Raw genomic sequence first — 21,618 nt, forward strand, 5'->3', positions numbered from 1 at the left:
TGAATAAATAAAATTATTTCCAATAAATGAAAATTCCTGTACCTTTGAAACAGCCTCATAATCTCCTGGTTTATCAATTTAAAAATTGTTGTCGGTTTACACAGCATTTTTAGTACTTTTTTCCTCGATTCTCAACTACAGTGAGTGATCATTGAAAATTTTTCTTTTCTGTTTATTTAAATTCCATACTTCAGTTAAGATTGTGTTCTAACTGTACCAACATCATTTCCTTTTGGGACCTTTCTTCTCAGCATAATCTCTTATTAGATTCTTTCATTTTTTCTTTTTTCTCCCTTACTTCACTTCTTTTATACTTGGTTTACCAGTTAACCATGTTACTCCACATTCCTGCTACTCCACATTTTTCTTTGTGGTGATTAATATTCTTTTTCTAATATGTAAATGAAATGAAATGATGGTGTGACACTGATGGCCGGGAGGCCCCGTCCGGGGAAGTTCAGCAGCCGGGTGAAATCTTATTTCAGGTGATGCCACATTGGGCAGCTTGTGCATCGTTGATGATGAGATGATGAGGATGACACAACACCCAGTCCATGGGCAGAGAAAATCTCCAACCTGACTGGGAATTGAACTCAGGCCTGCTGCATGGTAGACAAGCATGTTACTACTCAGCTAAGCAGGAAGGCTGTAAATGAAAATGGCTCACTGGTTTCACTGATTCCCTTAATGACAGCTAGCATACAAAATAGACAGAAAAACTTCAGGAATGAATCTTTCACTCTGCAGCAGAGTGTGATCTGTTTTTAAACTTCCTGACAGATTGAAACTTTGTGGCAGACTGGGACTCAAGCCTAGGACATTGCTTTTCATGAACAATACTCTTATAGGTACAGCTATCCAAGCACGGCTCATAAACCATCCCCACAGATTTACTTTCTCCAGTAACTCTCTCCTGTCTTCCAAACTTCTCAAAAGTTCTGCTGTACACTTTATGGGACTGAAACAAATATCTCTGTAATGCAATAATGTATTCATCTGCTAAGGTCATGATTAAATGAAATCTTGTTGCAGAATAAAGTCCAGCTATTCTTATCTTCCTTAATTTGCATTGAATTTCTGCTGTCTTTTAAATCCTGCATACATCTCTGGAGCTTTCATTGTCAGTTATCATTGTATGCCAGCACTGCTGAAAATGGTACAGTGGTACTGCCTCCAAGGAATTCACATTACTAGTTAATTTTTTCATGTGCTGTCTCCACTAACACCATGCATTTAGTGTCCTACAGTATTTCTTTGTAATGTAAATTACTGGGATGAGACACCAAGTTGCTCTTGTGAAAAACCCATAAATAAATACTTGCAATATACCTTACTAGAGAAAACTATTTCCTTCCATTTGTAGCAATATCTGTCATATCCTAATGTTAGACTGTTAAATTTATTTGATCTTAATGCCAATTCCAAGCATCCAGTTGTGGGTAATTATTTTGGTGGTTATAGTAACGACTTGTTCAGCTTGATAAATTGGTGTTTCTAACATAAATACGAATTATACGAAGGTGGTTTGTTACGTCAGGTAAAAAAGCAAGAAAAAATGTTTGTTTTGTAAACAACTCACTATACTTTTTGATATGGTCTCCTTTGAGGAGTATACCCTTGGTCCAGGGATTTCCAACTTTTTCATCTAACTGAAAAAATAGGTTCTGTCAAACTCTGCAAAATATTCATTGGCTACAACTATCATTCCTCATTTGATGAAAATTCCTTTCCCAGAAAGCCAAAGTTTCAAGTTAGGGAACAGGAAAAAGTCACTTGGGGCTAAGTTTGGTGAATAGGGTGGATGAGGAACCAATTCAAAGCCCAATTCATGCGCTTTCACCATTGTTATTGCTGATGTGTTGGATGGTGCATTATCCTGGTGAAAGAGCACTTTCTTGCATATCAACCTTGGTCTTTTCTTCAGCCAATGCAAGTTTCAGATGATCCAACAATGAAGTGTAGTAGGGTCCAGTTTGATTGTGCCTTTTTCTATGAGGATTACTGCTTGAAAATCCTGAACAGGGTGTATATGTGGAAAAGAAAAAAAATTTCAATTTTTCCTGATTAAAAATACACTCTTTTTGGTTGAAAAGGCACTTTTTCTGAGTAAAAATACATTATAAACCACATTAAAGTACATTTTTTCAGTGTTAAGTGGCAATATACTTTCCCTCGGAGCTGTAAAGCATATCAATCCCTTCAATGGTAAAGGTTTTATACACTGGCATTGAACTTTCTGGCACTCCCAGAAAAAAACAACACATTCTGTAATGACCTTTAATGCATGGCAATATGTACACTGCATATTCTGGTATTACAAAAGTATAAATATAAATTCACCATATAAAGCACGGTAGTTTCCATACACAGAACACCAAAATATAGGAAGTCTGCTGCCCATGCTATGATACGGAGAGACCATAGTAAGGCTGTGAGTGGCCTGGCAGTGAACTTCAAATTCGGGAAAATATGGTGTAATAATATGTATTCCTGCTTTGTAAAATACAACTACTAGATGATATTTTTCATCAAGAAGGGCTAAGTTTTCATGCATAATATTAGTCATAAAAATTTATTTGCTTTTTTCTGAGCATGTGCTTAGGTAGAATCCTAAGAGCGCAGCTTAATTTGCAGCATCTGAATATTTCTGACAGGGACAGTTGGAAATTTCACTGCTGTGCACCAAGTATTTCATGGGTTACCTGGCTGAATACATATTCCGTCAAGCACTTCAACTTTTCCATAGAAAAGCTGATTCGGTGTCAAATTCCTCAAGAACTCGCCTTGCACTTTTTTTGAAGGATGATTACACTTTCTGCCATTGTTATTGTATCATTTGTAATCTATGAAAGAATTGAAATAAATATGAAAACTAATCTTGAAGATTGACCTCTGTCAGTGTGTTACTCTTGAAGATATATCAAACACAAATGTGCCAGTAAAATTTTAAATGATGGCATACATGGCTAGTCTTCTGAGCCTGAAATTTTTCTAAGTGGCTGGTCCTCAAAGTGTTAAGTTCTGAAAGATCAGATGCTACATAGTTTAAGAAATTCATTGCACATTCTCAACGTACAATAATTCATCTTGCATAAAAGGAAATTCACTAAGTAACAACACTTCTCAAAGCACAATTCCCAATATTTTCCTGTGACCTCTTAGAGACATACACAGTTGTGATGTCAAACTCTTTTAAAGTATTTTGCTGTTATGAAGTATTGTATTGTCTTTTTCTTAGAGGCTTTGACACATTTTGCTCTCGGCAAATGATTGTATTTGCACCGTGTTTTCTTGTTATAAATAGTGCATTTTCTTTGTGACTAAAGTTTTATTTTGATGTTATGCTCTCATTTATGTTTAATTGATGCAGTATTATTCTGCAGTAGGGGTCTAAAGTCAAATTCTTTTACAGAACTGTAACTGAAAACTAAAATAATGGAAAATTCCTGGAATCCTAAAAATTCTCTGACTGTTTCCTGGTTTTGTCCCAGATGAAAAAATTCCTCGGTTTTTCCCAGATTTCCCGGTTGTGCTGTGGCATATACACCCTGCCAAACAACAGTGGCCATAACCTCAGCAGCTGACAAAATGGTCACTTCCTTCATTGGTGCACTTTCTTCAACCTTTGTCCACTGTTTTGACTGCCATTTTCACTCTGGTGTGTAACAACGGATCCAGGTTTCATCAACAGTCACAAATCAGTGCAAAAAATCTTGCAGATTCCCATTGAACATTGTTAGATATTGTGCTGAAATGCTGTACTGGATGCACTTTTGTTTGACTGTGAGCAACTGTGACACCCACCTATCACATAGCTTCTTCATAGCCAATTCTCCATGCAGGATATTATGCACTCACTCAGCTGATGTGCCTACAGTCTCAGCAATCACACGAATTTTTATTCAAGAGTCTTGTATTACCATATCATGGATTTTGTCAATTGTTTCCTCTGTGGTGATATCAATTGGATAGCCAGAGGACGCTTTACCTTCAGAGCTTGTCCAACCATGTTTAAATTCATTAATCCAAAAGAAAATGGTCTTCAATGTGGGTGCACAGTTTGCATGAACTACATCAAATTCTGTTTTGATTGGTGCAGCAGGTCAACCCTTCAAATGAAAGTGTTTGATAAGAGCACAAAACTCAGTTTTCTTGATTTTCAATTGCAGTCATCACACTGATCAATTCAAATGGCTGTCAATAAAGAACTGTATTCAGTATATTGTTAAAATTATTTATATGATATTTGGAATAAAACAGCTTACCTTCCATGAAGGTGTAACAAAAATGTTGCATTCTGTCATGGAAATTTACCGGACTTATCAAACCACCCTCACATAATATGCATTATATAACTACATTATGCATATTTCCATTTTTAGCAATATTTGTCATATCTTAATATTATATTATTAAATTCTATTGATCTTAATGCCAATTTCAAGAATCCAGATGTGAGTCATTGTTTTGGTTGTTACAGTAATAGATTGTTCAGCTTGACAAATTAGTGTTTCTGACAAAAATACAAATTATACATAATGCATCACTCAGAACATTCCTCAAGATGAGAAGTGATGTTCCGTTATCATGAAGTAGGAAAATTCTTGAAGTAGGAAAATTAAAGAACTGCCCTACATGTGAAAGCATTATTGTTGCTACAGTTTTAATTGGTGGTAAGTGGGAATGTGCATGACCCTAAGTCATACTTTGAAAAATATATAACTAGACAACTACACAGAAAGATCAGATAATTAGTTCTAAAGATGGCTATTGGACAAATGAAACTGGTAACAGTGTGAAAACATCTGGTGACTGTGTTCATAAATAGTGCTGAAATTGAGAACTTATATTAAATTAGCACTTTGTAACATGTCAGCATGTTGTGGATATAACAAACTCCAGAACAATTAGTATTGGTTATTTACTACGGACTGCTTATCTTAAGATTGGCATCATTATGCTAAAACCCTTCTGAGCTACCTTCATACATGACTATATTCATTGAAGCAGATGAATCCTGACTGCAATGGCTTTCATATGCAGTCTCTGTATTGTGTGTTTGTACGCATCTCAACTATTACAGTACCAAGGTAAGCAATGAGAGCTTCTGTGCTGTTTCAAGTGATGTGATGTGCTGTGGTGCAGAAGGAAAGAAATTCAGGAAACTGTGTTGCTCACATATGGCGGGTCACAGTAGATCGCCCTACACCACATGGGCTCACTGTGGTAACAAACGCACAGCGAGCAGGGGCTGGGACCCGGCACATACAGTAGACCATGCTCCACCGTGCGGCCCTCGAAGTCCGTGCAGTCCTCCTCCATAGCTTCTGCAAAGACAGCAGAACATGTCATGTCTATAAAAAAGTTTAAACAAACAATGGAAACTACAAGTTGGAGCATCAACAATATAAGAAAAGATAGACTGTCACTCAACATAAAGATAACATGTGAAGTTGAAGACAGGCACAACTAAAAGATGTTTACACATTAGCTTTTGGCTAAAGTCTTTGTTACAAAAGGAAACACACATACATTCATTCATACAAAAAAGCACACCTCACACTCACATGACCACTATCTTCAGTGGCTCAGACTGGACTGCAACTGTCACATAGAATGGAAGCAGCAGTCTAGAGGGGGTGGGGAAGGGATAGCAGTGTGCTGGTGAAGAAGAGAGAAGAGCACGTTCTGACAAAGCGTGCATAGACTAGACTGCTAACTGGTGCAGTGCCAGGAGGCTGTGGTGCAGGAAGATGGGATGGGGGGGGGGGGGAGATGTGGAGCAGAAAAAGAGAGGAATGTGGAGGGGAAAATATGGGTGGGTAAGTTGACAGAAAGCAGAACACAACTGAGGGTGGGAAATGAGAACAGGGAGGAGATGATAGGACAGAGGGCATGGAAACTGTTGGGTGATTTCAATGGCTGCTTCACTACCCAAGCCATCTGGATCCTCCCCTCCACCACTGGCTTTTCTGAACTGCCAGGATAGGTGTTATTCTTACAACACACATCCTCAGACCAATGGAAAAAATTCTATGCCATCAGTATGGAATGAGAATAAACAAGAAAAAGACTAAAGTGATGGTATGCAGTACAGGAGCAGAACATGAACCTCTGAGAATGAGAATTGGAAGAGAGGAGCTGGAAGTGATAGAGGAACTTACATACCTGGGAAACAAAATCACAAGGGATGGTAGAAGCTGGAAAGAAATTGCGAGCAGAATACAAAAGGCCAAAATTGCATTTAATCGGAGGAGGAACTTACTTACCAGCAACAACATCAGTCTGAAAATAAGGAAACGTATCATGAAAGGTTTTGTTTGGAGTGTGGCCCTATATGGACATGAAACTCGGACAGTTGGAAGAGAAGAGAGAAGACGGCTAGAGGCCCTGGAGATGTGGTTCTATAGAAGGATGGTGAAGATCAGCTGGAGAGACAAAGTAACAAATGAATAGGTGCTTAGAAGGGTACAGGAAACCAGATCTCTGTGGAGGCACATCCAAACAAGAACAGACAAACAAGAACAGACAAACAACAACATCATTGGAACAATAGCAGAAGGAGCTATTGACGGAAGGAATTGGCGGGGGAAACCAAGGATATCATACATACAACAGATCATGAATGATGTTGGATGTAACACATACATGGAAAAGAAGAGGAAAGCAGACAGAAGAGAGGAATGGTGCTCTGCTGCAAACCAACCTCAGGGCTGAACACTAAAAGAAGAAGAATCCATGATAGGGTTTTGTGCTACTGGTGAAGTTGCAGAGGGGAGTGACTGCTGAACTGCTGCCTAAAGGGCAACGAGGATCTGTGTGTTCTACCTCTGGGCCTCCCTGAATTCCTTCATCCTCTCCATGATGAGAGGTTCATGGTCTGGACCATAATGCCTAATAGCTGATCTGATTGGGGAGGGGGGGGGGGGGGAACTGCTGGGGAGAGATTGCACTCTCTGTTGCAGCTTGTGTTATGGGTTCCACAGAGCTTTCCATGTTGGGGACCTAGTCATTGTTGTTTTGTCTTACCCAGTTTGTGGTTGTCATTGCGGTGACAGGGCTCTTCTTTGTGGAGAAACCACTTCAGCGTTTGTTGCCATTGGAGTGTCAGGTCTTGATTTTTAACCCAAGTTTTGTCTGCGTGTGTTGATGTGTTCTTTGTGTGTCTAGAGGTGGTGGTGGTGTTTTGTTTTTGTGTGTATGTGTGGGGGGGGGGGGGAGGGGGCGGTCTTTGCACCCTTTGCCTACTGCGTGTGTGTCTTTTATGGACCTCACAACCTTGGTAACCCGCTGTGTGGTTTTTGGCACACAGCATGCACCTTATTTGTGGGTCTGTGGGTCTGACTGTATAGGACCTCGTGTCATGGGCCTCGGTGCATTCCTACATCTTACTGCCATGGTGCAGTCTGCTACAATGTGGTTTAGTCCCTGATGCCTGAAGCACTGCATTGTCTTGTTTTTGCAATGCAGTAACTCGGTGGTGACAGGCACAGTCAGGACGACTTTGATCTCCCTTTTGTTCTGGGGGATATCTGGGAGTGTGACCTGGAATAAAGGACACTTACTTTCGACTTTGCCCATCTGCTGAACAGCCTTGTTGACGAATCCCTGGGCAGTCAGGTCTGTTTTAATAGCCTGTGGGGGTCCCTGATGACAATGTTCTTGTTACGTGTTTTTATTGTAGAGAATGTGTAGTGGGGTATGTTTTTGTTGGTGGAAAGTGCCTTGATTGTACTGTAGTCTTCTAACACCGTAGTTTTACTTTTATCTTGTCACCATATAAGGGTACAGCCTTCCCCAAAATTCATATGAAATGTCTGATACCACCTTTTCTTTTATATGCATTCGGATAATTTTAGCGGACAATTTAGTGCTTCCTAGGGACTTGTATGTGTGTCTATATGTATATCATTCTGTCCAATTTGCTAATAATACTTGATATTCATTGTGAAAGCAAATAGAAGGTTCTGGAAAAACATATATTCTCATAATTATCAAGAGATTGTTGTCATTAACAAAATTACGTACAAATGCTGGGTTGAAAGTATAGTAACGAAATTGAAGGGATAAACATTGGTAGAAAATGTTAAAATGCTGTGGAAGTGTTGGCATAGGTGGCCAGTGCCTCTAATTATCATAATTACAATTGAGTAACAAGTTAACACAATGAACCTCATTATCTTGAAAATCAGCTTAAAAGTTATTACCAAGCGATGTATTTCCATTTGTTATTTATTTTTATGTCTTCCTCTGCAATTAATAGTCCTTGTAATTACATTTCTAATTAACTCTCCAACTGTTTACGTCTCACAGTTCTGCAATTTTAGAAATTGAGGCTTTATTTGTAATTTTCTCATATGCAGTTCAATGAAGCACAAGATTTGTAATACCATCAAATGTTAGTAACCAAATCCAAATTGTAATTAATTATGTAACTAAAATAATACGAGAGACATTATTGTAATTACAGTTCAGAATGATTTTCTTATGGAAAACTAAAGATATTACTAGAAAGGACTGTTATTCGAATGTATTTTATACCTTATTTGGCTGTAACATGTTTCTTTACTTTTGTAAATTTTAATTGTAGCATTTGTAATGACATCTCTAGATATCAGAACCATGATTCCAATTGGAAGTTATTTAAAATTTATCTGGCTAAGAGAGGATATGAGAAAGTACAGCAGTATTTCAAAGTGCACAGGGGTATACTTTTCAGAAAATGTAGTGCAGACAGTGGTACTTGGAGATTATGTTTGCCAGAGCAGTATATCAAAGTACTGATAAAGTATGTACATGAGGTAAAAGTTAGTAATCAAACCTGCAAAGGAAATATGCAAAACATCTTGCCAAAAGAACAACTACAACTTGTAGCTTTCACGCAATTTGGGTGCATAGGTCCTGAGAAATCAGTACCCAGAACAACCACCTCTGGCCATAACAACAGCCTTGGTATGCCTGGGCATTGAGTCAAACAGAGCTTGGATGGTGTGTACAGGTACAGCTGCCCATGCAGCTTCAACACGATACCACAGTTCATCAAGAGTAGTGACTGGCATATTGTAATGAGCCAGTTGCTCAGCCACCATTGACCAGATGTTTTCAATTGGTGAGAGATCTGGAGAATGTGCTGGCCATGGCAGCGGTTGAACATTTTCTGTATCCAGAAAGGCCCATACAGGACCTGCAACATGCAGTCATGCATTATTCTGCTGAAATGTAGGGTTTAGGATTTCGCAGGGATTGAATGAAGGGTAGAGCCACGGGTCGTAACACATCTGAAATGTAACGTCCACTGTTCAAAGTGCCGTCAATGCGAACAAGAGGTGACCGAGATGTGTAACCAATGGCACCCCATACCATCACACTGGTGATACGCCTTATGGTGATGACGAATACACGCTTCCCATGTGCGTTCACCGCGATGTCGCCAAACACAGCTGTGACCATCATGATGCTGTAAACAGAACCTCGATTCATCCAAAAAAATTATGTTTTGCCATTCGTGCACCCAGATTCGTCATTGAGTACACTATCACAGGCACTCCTGTCTGTGATGCAGCATGAAAGGTAACCACAGCCATGGTCTCCGAACTGATAGTCCATGCTGCTGCAAATGCTGTCGAACTGTTTGTGCAGATGGTTGTTGTCTTGCAAATGACCCCATCTGTTGACTCAGGGATCGAGACGTGGCTGCACGATCCATTACAGCCATGCAGATAAGATGCCTGTCATCTCAACTGCTAGTGATACGAGGCCGTTTGGATCCAGCACGGCGTTCCGTATTACCCTCCTGAACCCACCGATTCCATATTTTGCTAACAGTCATTGGATCTCGACCAACATGAGCAGCAATGTCACAATACAATAAGCTGCAATTGCGATAGGTTACAATTCGACCTTTATCAAAGTTGAAAACGTGATGGTATGCATTTCTCCTCCTTACATGAGGCATCACAATAACGTTTCACCAGGCAATGCCGGTCAACTGCTGTTTGCGTATGAGAAATCGGTTGGAAACTTTCCTCATGTCAGCACATTGTAGGTGTCGCCACCGGTGCCAACCTTGTGTGAACGCTCTGAATAGCTAATCATTTGCATATGACAGCATCTTCTTCCTGTTGGTTAAATTTCACATCTGTAGCATGTCATCTTCATGGCGTAGCAATTTTAATGGCCAGTAGTGCATATCCATTGAAGAAAGCAACAAGTAAGAACATCATTTTGAAAATTAGAACAGACTATTTCACAAAGGTAGGCAAACCAAGAGTATAATTTCTGACAATGGAGCACAATTTACCTCTAAACTTTAGAAAACATTTGTTGAGGATGAGAACATAAACCATACTCTGATATCTGCTTATCACCCATCAAGCAATCTGGCTGAATGTTACATAAGAGAAATAAGGAGATTAATTAGAACTTATTGCAACAAAAATCATGTAAGTTGGATAGAGTATGTTGACAGCTTTGAAGATGTACTGAACAGCTTACAACATTTGTCTACTGGGTTCTGCCCATATGAAATAATGTATTATGAGACGCCATCAAATCTGATCAATGAATTAATTGAATTCCCCAAATGTAAGGCTGTGAGTCCACAGAAAAGAGAAGAAATAGTCAAGAAAGTAATGGAACAACAGGGGAAACTTCAAAACAAACATGATAACAAGTTGAAACCTACAAATTTTAAAATCGATGATCTGGTCCTTGTGAAAACACATGAAAAATCCAAGGCTATAAGTCATGAATTAAAGAAATTCTTTGTCATCTATATTGGTCCATGCAAAATTCAATCTATGCCACACCCAAATGCATACAGGTTAGTGCATCCAAAGTCTGGAAGGATATTTGGTCTACGTAACATAACTGAACTGAAACCCTAGGTCTCCGAGCTATGTATCATTCTATTTTCTTCTTTTCGGTTTCGGATGCTACATCTTTTACTCATCTATAAATAAGTAATGAAGTTATCTCTTAGTGAAAATACTATACATTCTTTGCAGTATAAGTTTTCTGTATGTAATGCGACTACTGAATGACATTATTTGAGGAATAATTTAAAAATTTAAACTGTGTACTAAATTTGACGTTCATACAGTAGTGATTGACCAATAATTTATAATTAATGTGACTTCTGAAATTTTCCCGGCGTATTTCTTCTTCTAATAATTTCCGGGTATGCAGCCGGATCCCGTCGACATTCTGGGCCGAAATATCGTGGCAGAATGTCGACGGGATCCGGCTGCATACCCGGAAATTATTAGAAGAATTTATAATTATTTTGTAACTCTAAAGATGTGTAAATAATGACTGTTTAAGCATTTCAGACAATAGTTTCTGCTACGACAGAAACATTAGTGAAAAGGACATTTAAAAACTTCAGCCGGATCCCGTCGACATTCTGGGCCGAAATATTGTGGCAGAATGTCGACGGGATCCAGCTGCATACCCGGAAATTATTAGAAGAATTTATAATTATTTTGTAACTCTAAAGATGTGTAAATAATGACTGTTTAAGCATTTCAGACAATAGTTTCTGCTACGACAGAAACATTAGTGAAAAGGACATTTAAAAACTTGTTCATGAGAAATGAGTTGTGTAAATCATAGTGAGAAAGTTACAACAGCTTTGTAGAGATGAGGATGATAATAGGTTAAAGTGTGTACTATGTATATAATAAGAATGTGTATGTGCGGATGGATATGTGTGTGTGTGTGTGTGTGTGTGTGTGTGTGTGTGTGTGTGTGTGCAAGTGTATAACTGTCCTTTTTTCCCCCCTAAGGTAAGTATTTCTGCTCCCGGGATTGGAATGACTCCTTACCCTCTCCCTTAAAACCCACATCCTTTCGTCTTTCCCTCTCCTTCCCTCTTTCCTGACAAAGCAACTGTTGGTTGCGAAAGCTTGAATTTCGTGTGTATGTTTGTGTGTCTATCAACATGCTAGTGCTTTCATTTGGTAAGTCACATCATCTTTGTTTTTAGATATATTTTTCCCTCGTGGAATGTTTCCCTCTGTTATATTCATAAGTATTGTAAGTGTTGTTAAGAAACTTCTTTCTGGACATCACACTCTGTAGATAATCTGTATTAGTAATGTTTACTTTTTCTGTGCATGTTATTAGCTTTATGAACCTGTGATGATGTTCAGGAGGTAATTGGTCAGACATTATATAGTCCTGGGAGTAAAAGACAATTTCCTAGATCCATATGTGTGTGTACTGTACAGTGCATAATATTTATGGGTAAGTTAGTGTTAGCATTTTCATGAGAGTATAGAATTCTGGAGTATATAAGATAATGGAGATTATTGTAGTTATATTCTGTAGAGCATGTATTTGGTTTGTGGGAAGGGATAGCATAAATAGTTCAAAGGAGGTTGTATGAGAATTACAGGCATGGTCACTATTTTATGAGTTTGCTAATGAGATATGCAAATGGACAATATTATAAATGTACATGTATTACTAAATGGACAAGTTCTACTGTGAGAAATGACATTTTGTGAAAAGTTTGTCATTGCAAGATGGTGTGATAATGAACAGTCTGTGAGTTTGTTTGATATGATAAAGAGTTCAATGAGATCTTAGGGGGAGGGGGGGGTCAAATACACTGTATAGTGGAATATACTGAAATATTAATCAAAAAGAAAGGATACATAAATAATTCAGTTTTGGTTCATTGACTTTAATCTGTAAATAGCCAAATCTTTACAGTTTAGAGATGCTTAGTTTTATGTAACTTTTTTTGTAAATACGCTAATAATATAGACTAATATGTGAAAGCTTTTGATATATTCATACCTGATGTGACCTTAATTGTAACCTACACGAGCACCTTGAGCAATGAGTTCATCCCTATTCCTACCTACAGAACTGTATCCAAGATCCTTACCTGACCTAGAGAGGGGGGGGGGAACCACAACTGTGAAACTAATAGTGGACTGTGGTACTACAGCATAGAGACTGCCACCAGAAAAAGAGGGGTTGCACACACAAGATGGACAGCGTAAAAGGGCTGATGATTGTGAGCTGCCAATTCCTTAAGATGTGCAATGTGAGCCAGTGACTGGAGTGACAGCTAAGAAAAGAAAACTGTTTTGATTTTTTTCAAAGTTATATTTATGTATTTAGCTGCCATTCATACAAGTAATACTTACAGAGTGGCTGGAGGGGGAGGGGGGAGGTGGTATAACGATGGAGCCTTCCCCAAAATTCATATGAAATGTCACATACCACCTTTTCTTTTATATGCATCCGATAATAGCGGACAATTTAGTGCTTCCTAGGGACTTGTATGTGTGTTTATATGCATATCATTCTGTCCAATTTGCTAATAATACTTGATATTCATTGTGAAAGCAAATAGAAGGTTCTGGAAAAACATATGTTCTCATAATTATCAAGAGATTGTTGTCATTAACAAAATTACGTACAAATGCCGGGTTGAAAGTATAGTAACGAAATTGAAAGGGATAAACATTTGGCAGAAAATGTTAAAATGCTGTGGAAGTGTTGGCATAGGTGGCCGGTGCCTCTAAGTACCATAATTACAATCGAGTAACAAGGTAACACAAAGAACCTCATTATCTTGAAAATCAGATTAAAAGTTATTACCAAACGATGTATTTCCATTTGTTATTTATTTTTATGTCTTCCTCTGCAATTAATAGTCCTTGTAATTACATTTCTAATTAACTCTCCAACTGTTTACATCTCACAGTTCTGCAATTTCAGAAATTGAGGCTTCATTTGTAATTTTCTCATATGCAGTCGGATACCATCACATGTTAGTAACCAAATCCAAACTGTAATTAATTATTTAACTAAAATAATATGAGAGACATTATTGTAATTAAAGTTCAGAATGGTTTTCTCATGGAAAACTAAAGGTATTACTAGTAAGGACTGTTATTCAAATAATGAATTTTATACCTTATTTGGCTGTAACATCAGTTTCTTCACATTTTGTAAATTTTAACTGTAACATTGAAATTATATAAAATTAATAATGGAATATTTTGCGAGCAATTGTTAAAATTCTAAGGGAAAGCAGTGAGGCTGGCAGTCAGTCAGTTGTTGTTGATATTGAGTCTGCTAGAGGGTCTGTTTGAAAGTCAACCTGTGAAGTAAGTTTTGAAGTTACTTTTGGAAGTCAAAGAGATCAGTCTGTCCTTGTTTTGTTTACATGATGAGTGTGCAGTTCGGATGTCAATGTGAAGAAATGTTGCTAAACATGGAAATTTCACATTCATTCATCAATGGACCAGGCAGAAGAAACTTAAGTAACATTCAACATGAATTGTTACAACCACCAGCAGGTTTTGCCTTGGAATTGTCTCCCCAGATTTCCATTTTTAGCAATTCGAAGAGTTCCTCGTAATTTCGAGGAAATTCTGCAACAATCGGAGGAAGATAGTGGGTGACGTGTTTCTGCGTTTGTGTTGCTGTTGCGTTGTTTTGTGTTGTTTCTGGGTTATCAGCCACTGCTTGAAACCTGTTCAGGATTGGTTCTACTCTCTGGGCCGTCGGAAGCCTCGGCTGGTGAAAGGATTACCTCGCCAACTCGAAACCATCTGAATCCTGCCCAGTTACGCAGTTCCCTTCCAGGGCGATGGTTTCCTGGTTCTCTCCCAGGGCGACAACAGGTGCTGTCGGGGGTGCAGGCTCCTCAGAGGTCAAAGGAGTGGTTGGGGTGGGGGGGGGGGGGGGGTGGACTTTTTCTTGCTCTTTTAGTGTCAATTCTTGAGCTCCTTCTTTGCATGCCACTGTTTGGTTGAAGTAGACTTGGGGGGGAGAGCGGGGGGGGGGGATTTTTTTAGGTATGTGGATCGAGTGGAAGGTTGGGTTGAGGACAGGTCATCTGCTTGCCTTTATGCAGGGATGCTATGTAATTTGGGAGGCTGTTTGTGGCATTGGCAAGCAGGATCGGACTTAGGACAAGGGGAGGAGGGGTGGGACCTCAAGTACTGACTACGTATGATGATGGTGGTGTTTTGTGGATTACAGCATTATGTGTGTGTGTAGAAATGTCTGGAGCAGAAAACAGGGCTTCTGCCAGGGGAGTGCCAGTTACAAGCTATGTTGGCACCGTTAGGTTACCCGGTTGCATTTCTGGCCCTATTACGCTGGTGGACGCAGAGGTCTGGATGGCGGCAACACCAACCTCCTCACTGGTAGTAGTGGAACCTCCTTGTTGTGAATTTTCAGTAGGCTGTACTGTGGTTGTGGTGCTGCTGTCCTCAGATACTGTCTTCTGTGTGTCATCAAAGCAGTCCGTCCTTACCCACTTGTTTGTAAGCAGGATCTTGCAGAAGAGTGTTGATCTTTTTCCAATAATCTTGTGGCTTCAGCAGTACCACTTACAACAGAATATAAGATCATGTATGTCAGTAATTTCCTTACGTGTAATGTTTTATGTAAATATAGCCTCTGACTGCGAGTTTAACAACTAAGAGACGGTTATCTTTGGTCGTGGGAGAAGGAGGTCGATCTTTGGAGGAGGTGGTTGATGATTCTTTGGATCGGGAGCATGGGTTGGAGGAAGTGGTGATACAGATGTAGTGTAAAACAGTGTCTTATTTCATATTATTGTAGAAGTGTTAAATGTGAATAAATGAATTAAATAGTGATGTGCAAAACTAATGTAACATTTGCTCTCTAAAAATCAAAATACCACGTCGCCCTACAAACCAGTTAGTCTCATCCAAACACAAAGAAATCCGCGGGAACATCGCAGTGGAATGACCTCTAGACTTCACGAAGACAACAACGCAGCCATCGATATGAGTTAAGTACCAAACTGTTCGTACTTGTTAACGACCTCGGACTATAAATTTAAATCTCCTGTAGTGCCTGAAGTCACCATGTGGACAAAGGAGTAGGACAACTTATAGACTGTGGAAAACTTAGGAAGAGGTCTGTTAAACACTGAATTCCATTTGTCTACTGCAAGGACCACTATATCCTTGTTTTCCCGAAGTGCCCACAGTCCCCTGTGCTCTGAAGCCAAAATGTTGTTCCTTGGCATCTTTACCTTCTCAAGCACTCTGCATGTATCTCTTCTCACTTCCTCAGCAGCTTCTGAAAGGTGTCCTCTTACAGCTTGTTTCCTGCTGATGATGATGTCTCATTTTGATAGCAATTTTGGAACCGTGGTGAAGTTTACATCTTTCAACAGCACTGAAATAGTTGGTTCATCCACTTCTCTTTCTGTCAGGTGGCCGGCCGCTGTGGCCGAGTGGTTCAAGGCACTTCAGTCTGGAACCGTACTGCTGCTACAGTCGCAAGTTCGAATCCTGCCTCGGACGTGGATGTGTGTGATGTCCTTGGGTTAGTTAGGTTTAAGGAGCTCTAAGTCTGGGGGACTGATGACCTCAGATGTTAAGTACCATAGTGCTTAGAGCCATTTGAACCATTTGATCTGTCGGGTGAATGACAACCTTATCAGTGCTAGTTTTGTCTTCTTGTTGTTGCATCCCTGGAAGGTGAAGAAGCTTGTTGCACTGCTTCGCGGTGGCTTTCTTCTTGATCAGCTAACCACTGGCAAAAGTGTTGCCGCCTACCCATTCCCAAGTCTGCACTCGGAGGCAGGGGGCCAAACGTAGGTGTTCTTATCGAGTCGCAGCCTTGTGACCCAGATGTGCTCTCATACTGGGGCTCAATTAGCCACCATAAAATGCATATTGTTATGTTCATGTTAACAGGATGCTGTAAGTTAGTGAACTGCGGCAACAATTCTTATCCTGACACCGAAGTAAGAAGGCTAATCTGCTGAGCAGCTTCCCCTTCTTGATCTGTAATTTTTGCAGCGTCTTGTAACTGTGCTGCACATCCTTCCCCGTAGAGGTGATTGCAGGCTTTCTCACTGTATTTCAGTTATAAAATCTTCTCGGACTGTCGGCCAGATGGGGTCGTCGTCTTGCTGCAACGTTTCAATGGATCTTTTCCATCCTCTATCTACTTACTAGACACGTAACTTTCCATACCATGATTTACAATCTGCTTAAACACCTACATCCATCTTAGTGGAACAAAATGATGTCAATTCATCGTCGAAGTGAGATGCTAACAACTGTTTATCTGCTTTATCTAGCAGAAACTCTCTTCTAGCCTTCTTGACTGATTTATTAACTTTCGTAATCACAGTTGATATAAGGACATCACGACTGTTAACCAGTTTCTGTACTGACATTGTCGATAAGGCCTGGCCTATTTGAAGCTATAGGGCTTAAGATATTTCTATTGCTTATGGGCTGCCGAGCTAGCTGCTGAAGACAATTCTCAGGAAACATGTTCAAAAGTATTTCGCATGACCATCTGTCTGCGTCCCCACAATGAATCCACAGACATCCCCGTCTGTACTCGATAAGCGTAAGTCGCCTCCAACTACTATTGCATGATCTGGGTATTTGTTCACTACTGACTGTATACAGTCTTTGAATGATTCCAGAACCGTCACAGAGGAAACAGGTGGCTAGTAAAAAATCGAACAATTAACATTATTTCATGTATACCTATTACAGGCGACCAGATAACTTCTCTACAAAGAGATAGAGGGGCTGGCTCAGTACATGGCACTGGTGGCACTTTTAAGAGGGCAGTTGGCAGGGTAGCTGGTGGGAGGGACTGCGTCGATAGAAATTGAATGCTTGTGACTGGTATTGAGTCTTCACAGGTGTTGAGTAGGCCCAAAACGTCAGTCAATAACGTGATGCGAAAATCCATTACACAGAACATTTCTGCCATTGTCGGTTTAGTGTATCATTAATGCTCTCCTGGATTCCAAATTTTTAGGTGTGTCCATTGATGAGAGATTAAATTGGAAGAAACACATTGATGATCTGCTGAAACGTTTGAGTTCAGCTACTTATGCAATAAGGGTCATTGCAAATTTTGGTGATAAACATCTTAGTAAATTAGCTTACTACACCTATTTTCACTCGTTGCTTTCATATGGCATCATATTTTGGGGAAATTCATCACTGAGGAATAAAGTATTTATTGCACAAAAGCGTGTAATCAGAATAATAGCTGGAGTCCACCCAAGATCATCCTGCAGACATTTATTTAAGGATCTAGGGATATTCAGAATAGCTTCTCAGTATATATACTCTTATGAAATTTGTTATTAACAACCAAACCCAATTCAAAAGTAATAGCAGTGTGCATAACTACAATACTAGGAGAAAGGATGATCTTCACTATTCAAGATTAAATCTAACTTTGGCACAGAAAGGGGTGAATTATACTGGCACTAAAGTCTTTGGTCACTTACCAAATAGTATCAAAAGTCTGACAGATAACCAACAAGTATTTAAGAAGAAATTAAAAGAATTTCTGAATGACAACTGCTTCTACTCCATAGAGGAATTTTTAGATATAAATTAAAAAAAATAAAAATAAAAAAACACAAAGAATGAAAAAGTTGTTATATTAACTTAAGTATGTTGTTAAATTAACTTAATTATGTCATGTATTGGAAAATTTGACTCGTTCCACATCATTACGAAATATCGTATTCATGATCCATGGAACTAGTATTAATCTAATCTAATCTAATCAGGTGCACTAAACACAGTTTTTCACCACAACTGTAAACCATACTATGATTTTGTGAATTTGATTACCTCAACACTTGGCTTATGCCTAGTAGATGATAACAGTACAGCGAAATCTTGTTTACCCAGACTAGGTGATCTGCATAAACCAAAAATTAAGAAAGAAATAGAATGACGTGCTTTAAATTCTAAAAAAAAGGTAAGTTATATCTATTTTTATGTAAAGACATAAACTGTTAGGTATTGTAACATCTAAACGCCATTTTAGTTTCAAATACATGGTGATTCACGAAGGTATGCAAATATTTTAATGTATTATTCTACAACTAGAAGTATAGAAAAAAGTTTATACAAACATATTTCCGCAAATGTTTAGTTACACAGTCATGGCTGATAAAAGATTTTGCCTGAAATTTAGCAACCTCACTAATATGAAGCCGTCGTAGAACTGTACGAGGTTAAAATAAAGCAGGATTTCCGTTTATTTTGTTGTTATTGGTCTGATGAATCTAATAAAACATGTCGCAGACGTGTATCTGCAGTAGTTTTCCAGAACATCAAGAGAAGCGAAGATTATTATACAAGTAAATTTGTGTACTTTACATCAAGAACGTAGAAACGTTTATGTCATTGTTGGCAATCATTAGTCAGTTGTTTCAGTCGTTTCCTAATCCTGAAAAAAGTTATTTTTCTGTATAGTTCAGTGAAAGAACATAATAACAGTAGTGTATTTAAGTGAAATCACATAGTAACTGTTGTAGTTTGTAGATAATTTATGAAATAGGGATGCCTTTCAAATTTATGACAGAGGAATACGCCGATATGGTGTTCATTTATGGCAAATGTGAGGGTAATGCTATGGCTGCAGTTAACGAATATCGCGTACGTTATTCAACTCTGAGGATTCCGAATGCACGAACCATTAGTGGAGTATTTCGAATGTTACGGGAGACATAATCTGGATGTTCTGCAAAACTACTGCAGATGCACGTCTGGATTCACTAGACCAATAACAAAATAAATGAAAATCGTGCTTTACTTTAACCTTGTACAGTTTTGCGATGGCTTCATATTAGCGAAGTTGCTAAATTTCAGCCAAAATCTTTTATTAGTCGTAACTCTGTAACTAAGCATTTGAGCACCTACGTTTATATGAACTTCTTTCTTTAGTTTTAGTTGTAAAATAACATATTAAAATATTTGCATATCTTCGTGAATCACCCTGTATTTGGTCTGTCTTATGGGAGGACATTAGCAGAAAAAATTCCGGGTCCAAGTGGAACATTTGCATTTTGTCAAGGACACACAGAAAACAAATAAAATAAAAGAAAACGCTGAAAAAGTCCATTACTGCAGAAGCAGCGGGCGTAGGTTGATTTCCGATATCATCAGATGACACCATAGGCAGTCCGCTTTTTGTGCATGCTGCAGCATATTCGGGCTCTTAGATCTCCTCTCTCGGCACAGTCAGTCGATCACTGCCGTCACCAACGCACTCGGGATGTGGTTTGCGGCTGGTTTACAAGCAAGCACGTGACACTAGACTTGGCCACTGTTTCTATGTTTCCATACAGTGTATCGATACGTGGAACTGTTTCAGTGTTTCGGAACGGCTGTGGGTCACTGTTTCGAAACAGTGGTGTTTCATTCCGCCCCTGTCTCGGGTAACCGGACCAGATTCGATCTCGAGCCAGACACAGAAACTGTATCATTGTTTCAAAATAAGGCTGTTTCAGTCCACCTGTGCTTGGAACGGGCTAATTGTATCGAAACAGTGATGTTGCATTCCGCTCTGTGTCGGACGAGATTCGGGCCGGCACAGGTACTGAGACACAACATACCACTTCATGAAACTCTTTCAAGAGTGTCGAAATCTTTTTGACAGGCAATAGCATGAAGCTTAAGATATCCGAAAATAAAGCTTATATCCGAAAATAAAGCTTCGTTTCTAGCTGACTGTCCTATTCCGAAATGGCATAACATCTGCGTTATAAACACTAACCGAACAATAAAACAACGCATACTATTCACACTCAAAATAATAACTATGTGAAAATCATTCAGTTAAATTACACTTTTTTTATAACATAGGCTTCTCTGTTCATGTACAGTAATCATATTAAGAAATACAAGTAAACCTACAACATTTTGAATAAAGAAGGCGTAGAGTGACAGTTATTAGACACATACATAAATCTGAAGTAGGTATAATTGCAAGCAATCTGTTTGACATATCACTTATAGTGTAATGGTGAACGGGAAGGGCTGGGGAGCATGGTGAATTTATAGTAACGGTTCGAAACACCTTGAAAGACAGAAAAAATTTTGTTATATTTTGTTATTTATTCGAATTATCTGTGAGTCTATAGTCAATGTGCCTATTATCCACAATGATTCCCTTTGTGTGCATGGAAATTAGCAGAATGGGTATATTACCCGTACTAAAGGAATGTGGGAATCCCAGTAGCACGTCCGTAGTTTCTGCAGTTTGCTCCCACCTCCAGTTCCGTTCGTGGTGGTTCTTCTGTCTTCAGCTATGGCTGTCCTCAGCCAATTGAAAAGTATGAGTCACACGACACGAAAGAAGTGCATTTGCTGCAGGAAATACGAAATGCCTATACGCCTAAGTGATAGTTTCATACTTTCTGCAATATGATAAGCGCTCTCGCTCCTCATTCGTGTTTATATGGACATACTTATACAGTAGACATTCAAGATGATAAAATGTGTAGATTTATTAGATTACTAAACACAAACTGTTTCACTGTTTCGAAACAGCGTATCGAAACATTACACTGTAGTGTTTCATTTGTTTCGAAACAGTTACGTGTTTCAGTTTGCCCATCTCTACGTGACACGCACCCGCGCCGAGTATTTGATTTTGATCAGAAAGTCGGCCGAGTAAAACGGGCGTTAAGCCCGGTCCACACGCAACGATCTGTCTGCGCAGACATCGGCGCAGATGTCTGTACATGCAAAAGATCGCTGCAAATGTGGTGTGTTCACACGACACAAGCCCCAATCTACTACTCGCCCGCCATCTGTCGGTGTAGAAAAG

At 39.1% G+C, this 21,618-nt stretch overlaps 1 protein-coding gene across 1 annotated transcript in view; it reads right to left on the minus strand.

Annotated features, from left to right (window-relative positions):
• The window catches only part of LOC126094888 (integral membrane protein DGCR2/IDD-like), a 267,285-nt gene that overhangs the window by 41,745 nt on the left and 203,922 nt on the right, over positions 1 to 21,618 (minus strand). The window contains exon 2 of the mRNA XM_049909525.1: positions 5,179 to 5,327. Coding sequence (XP_049765482.1) covers positions 5,179 to 5,327 — 149 coding nt within the window. The remainder of the gene's footprint in view (positions 1 to 5,178; positions 5,328 to 21,618) is intronic.

Source organism: Schistocerca cancellata, chromosome 8 (genome assembly GCF_023864275.1).
Source record: "Schistocerca cancellata isolate TAMUIC-IGC-003103 chromosome 8, iqSchCanc2.1, whole genome shotgun sequence".
Lineage (NCBI taxonomy): Eukaryota > Metazoa > Arthropoda > Insecta > Orthoptera > Acrididae > Schistocerca > Schistocerca cancellata.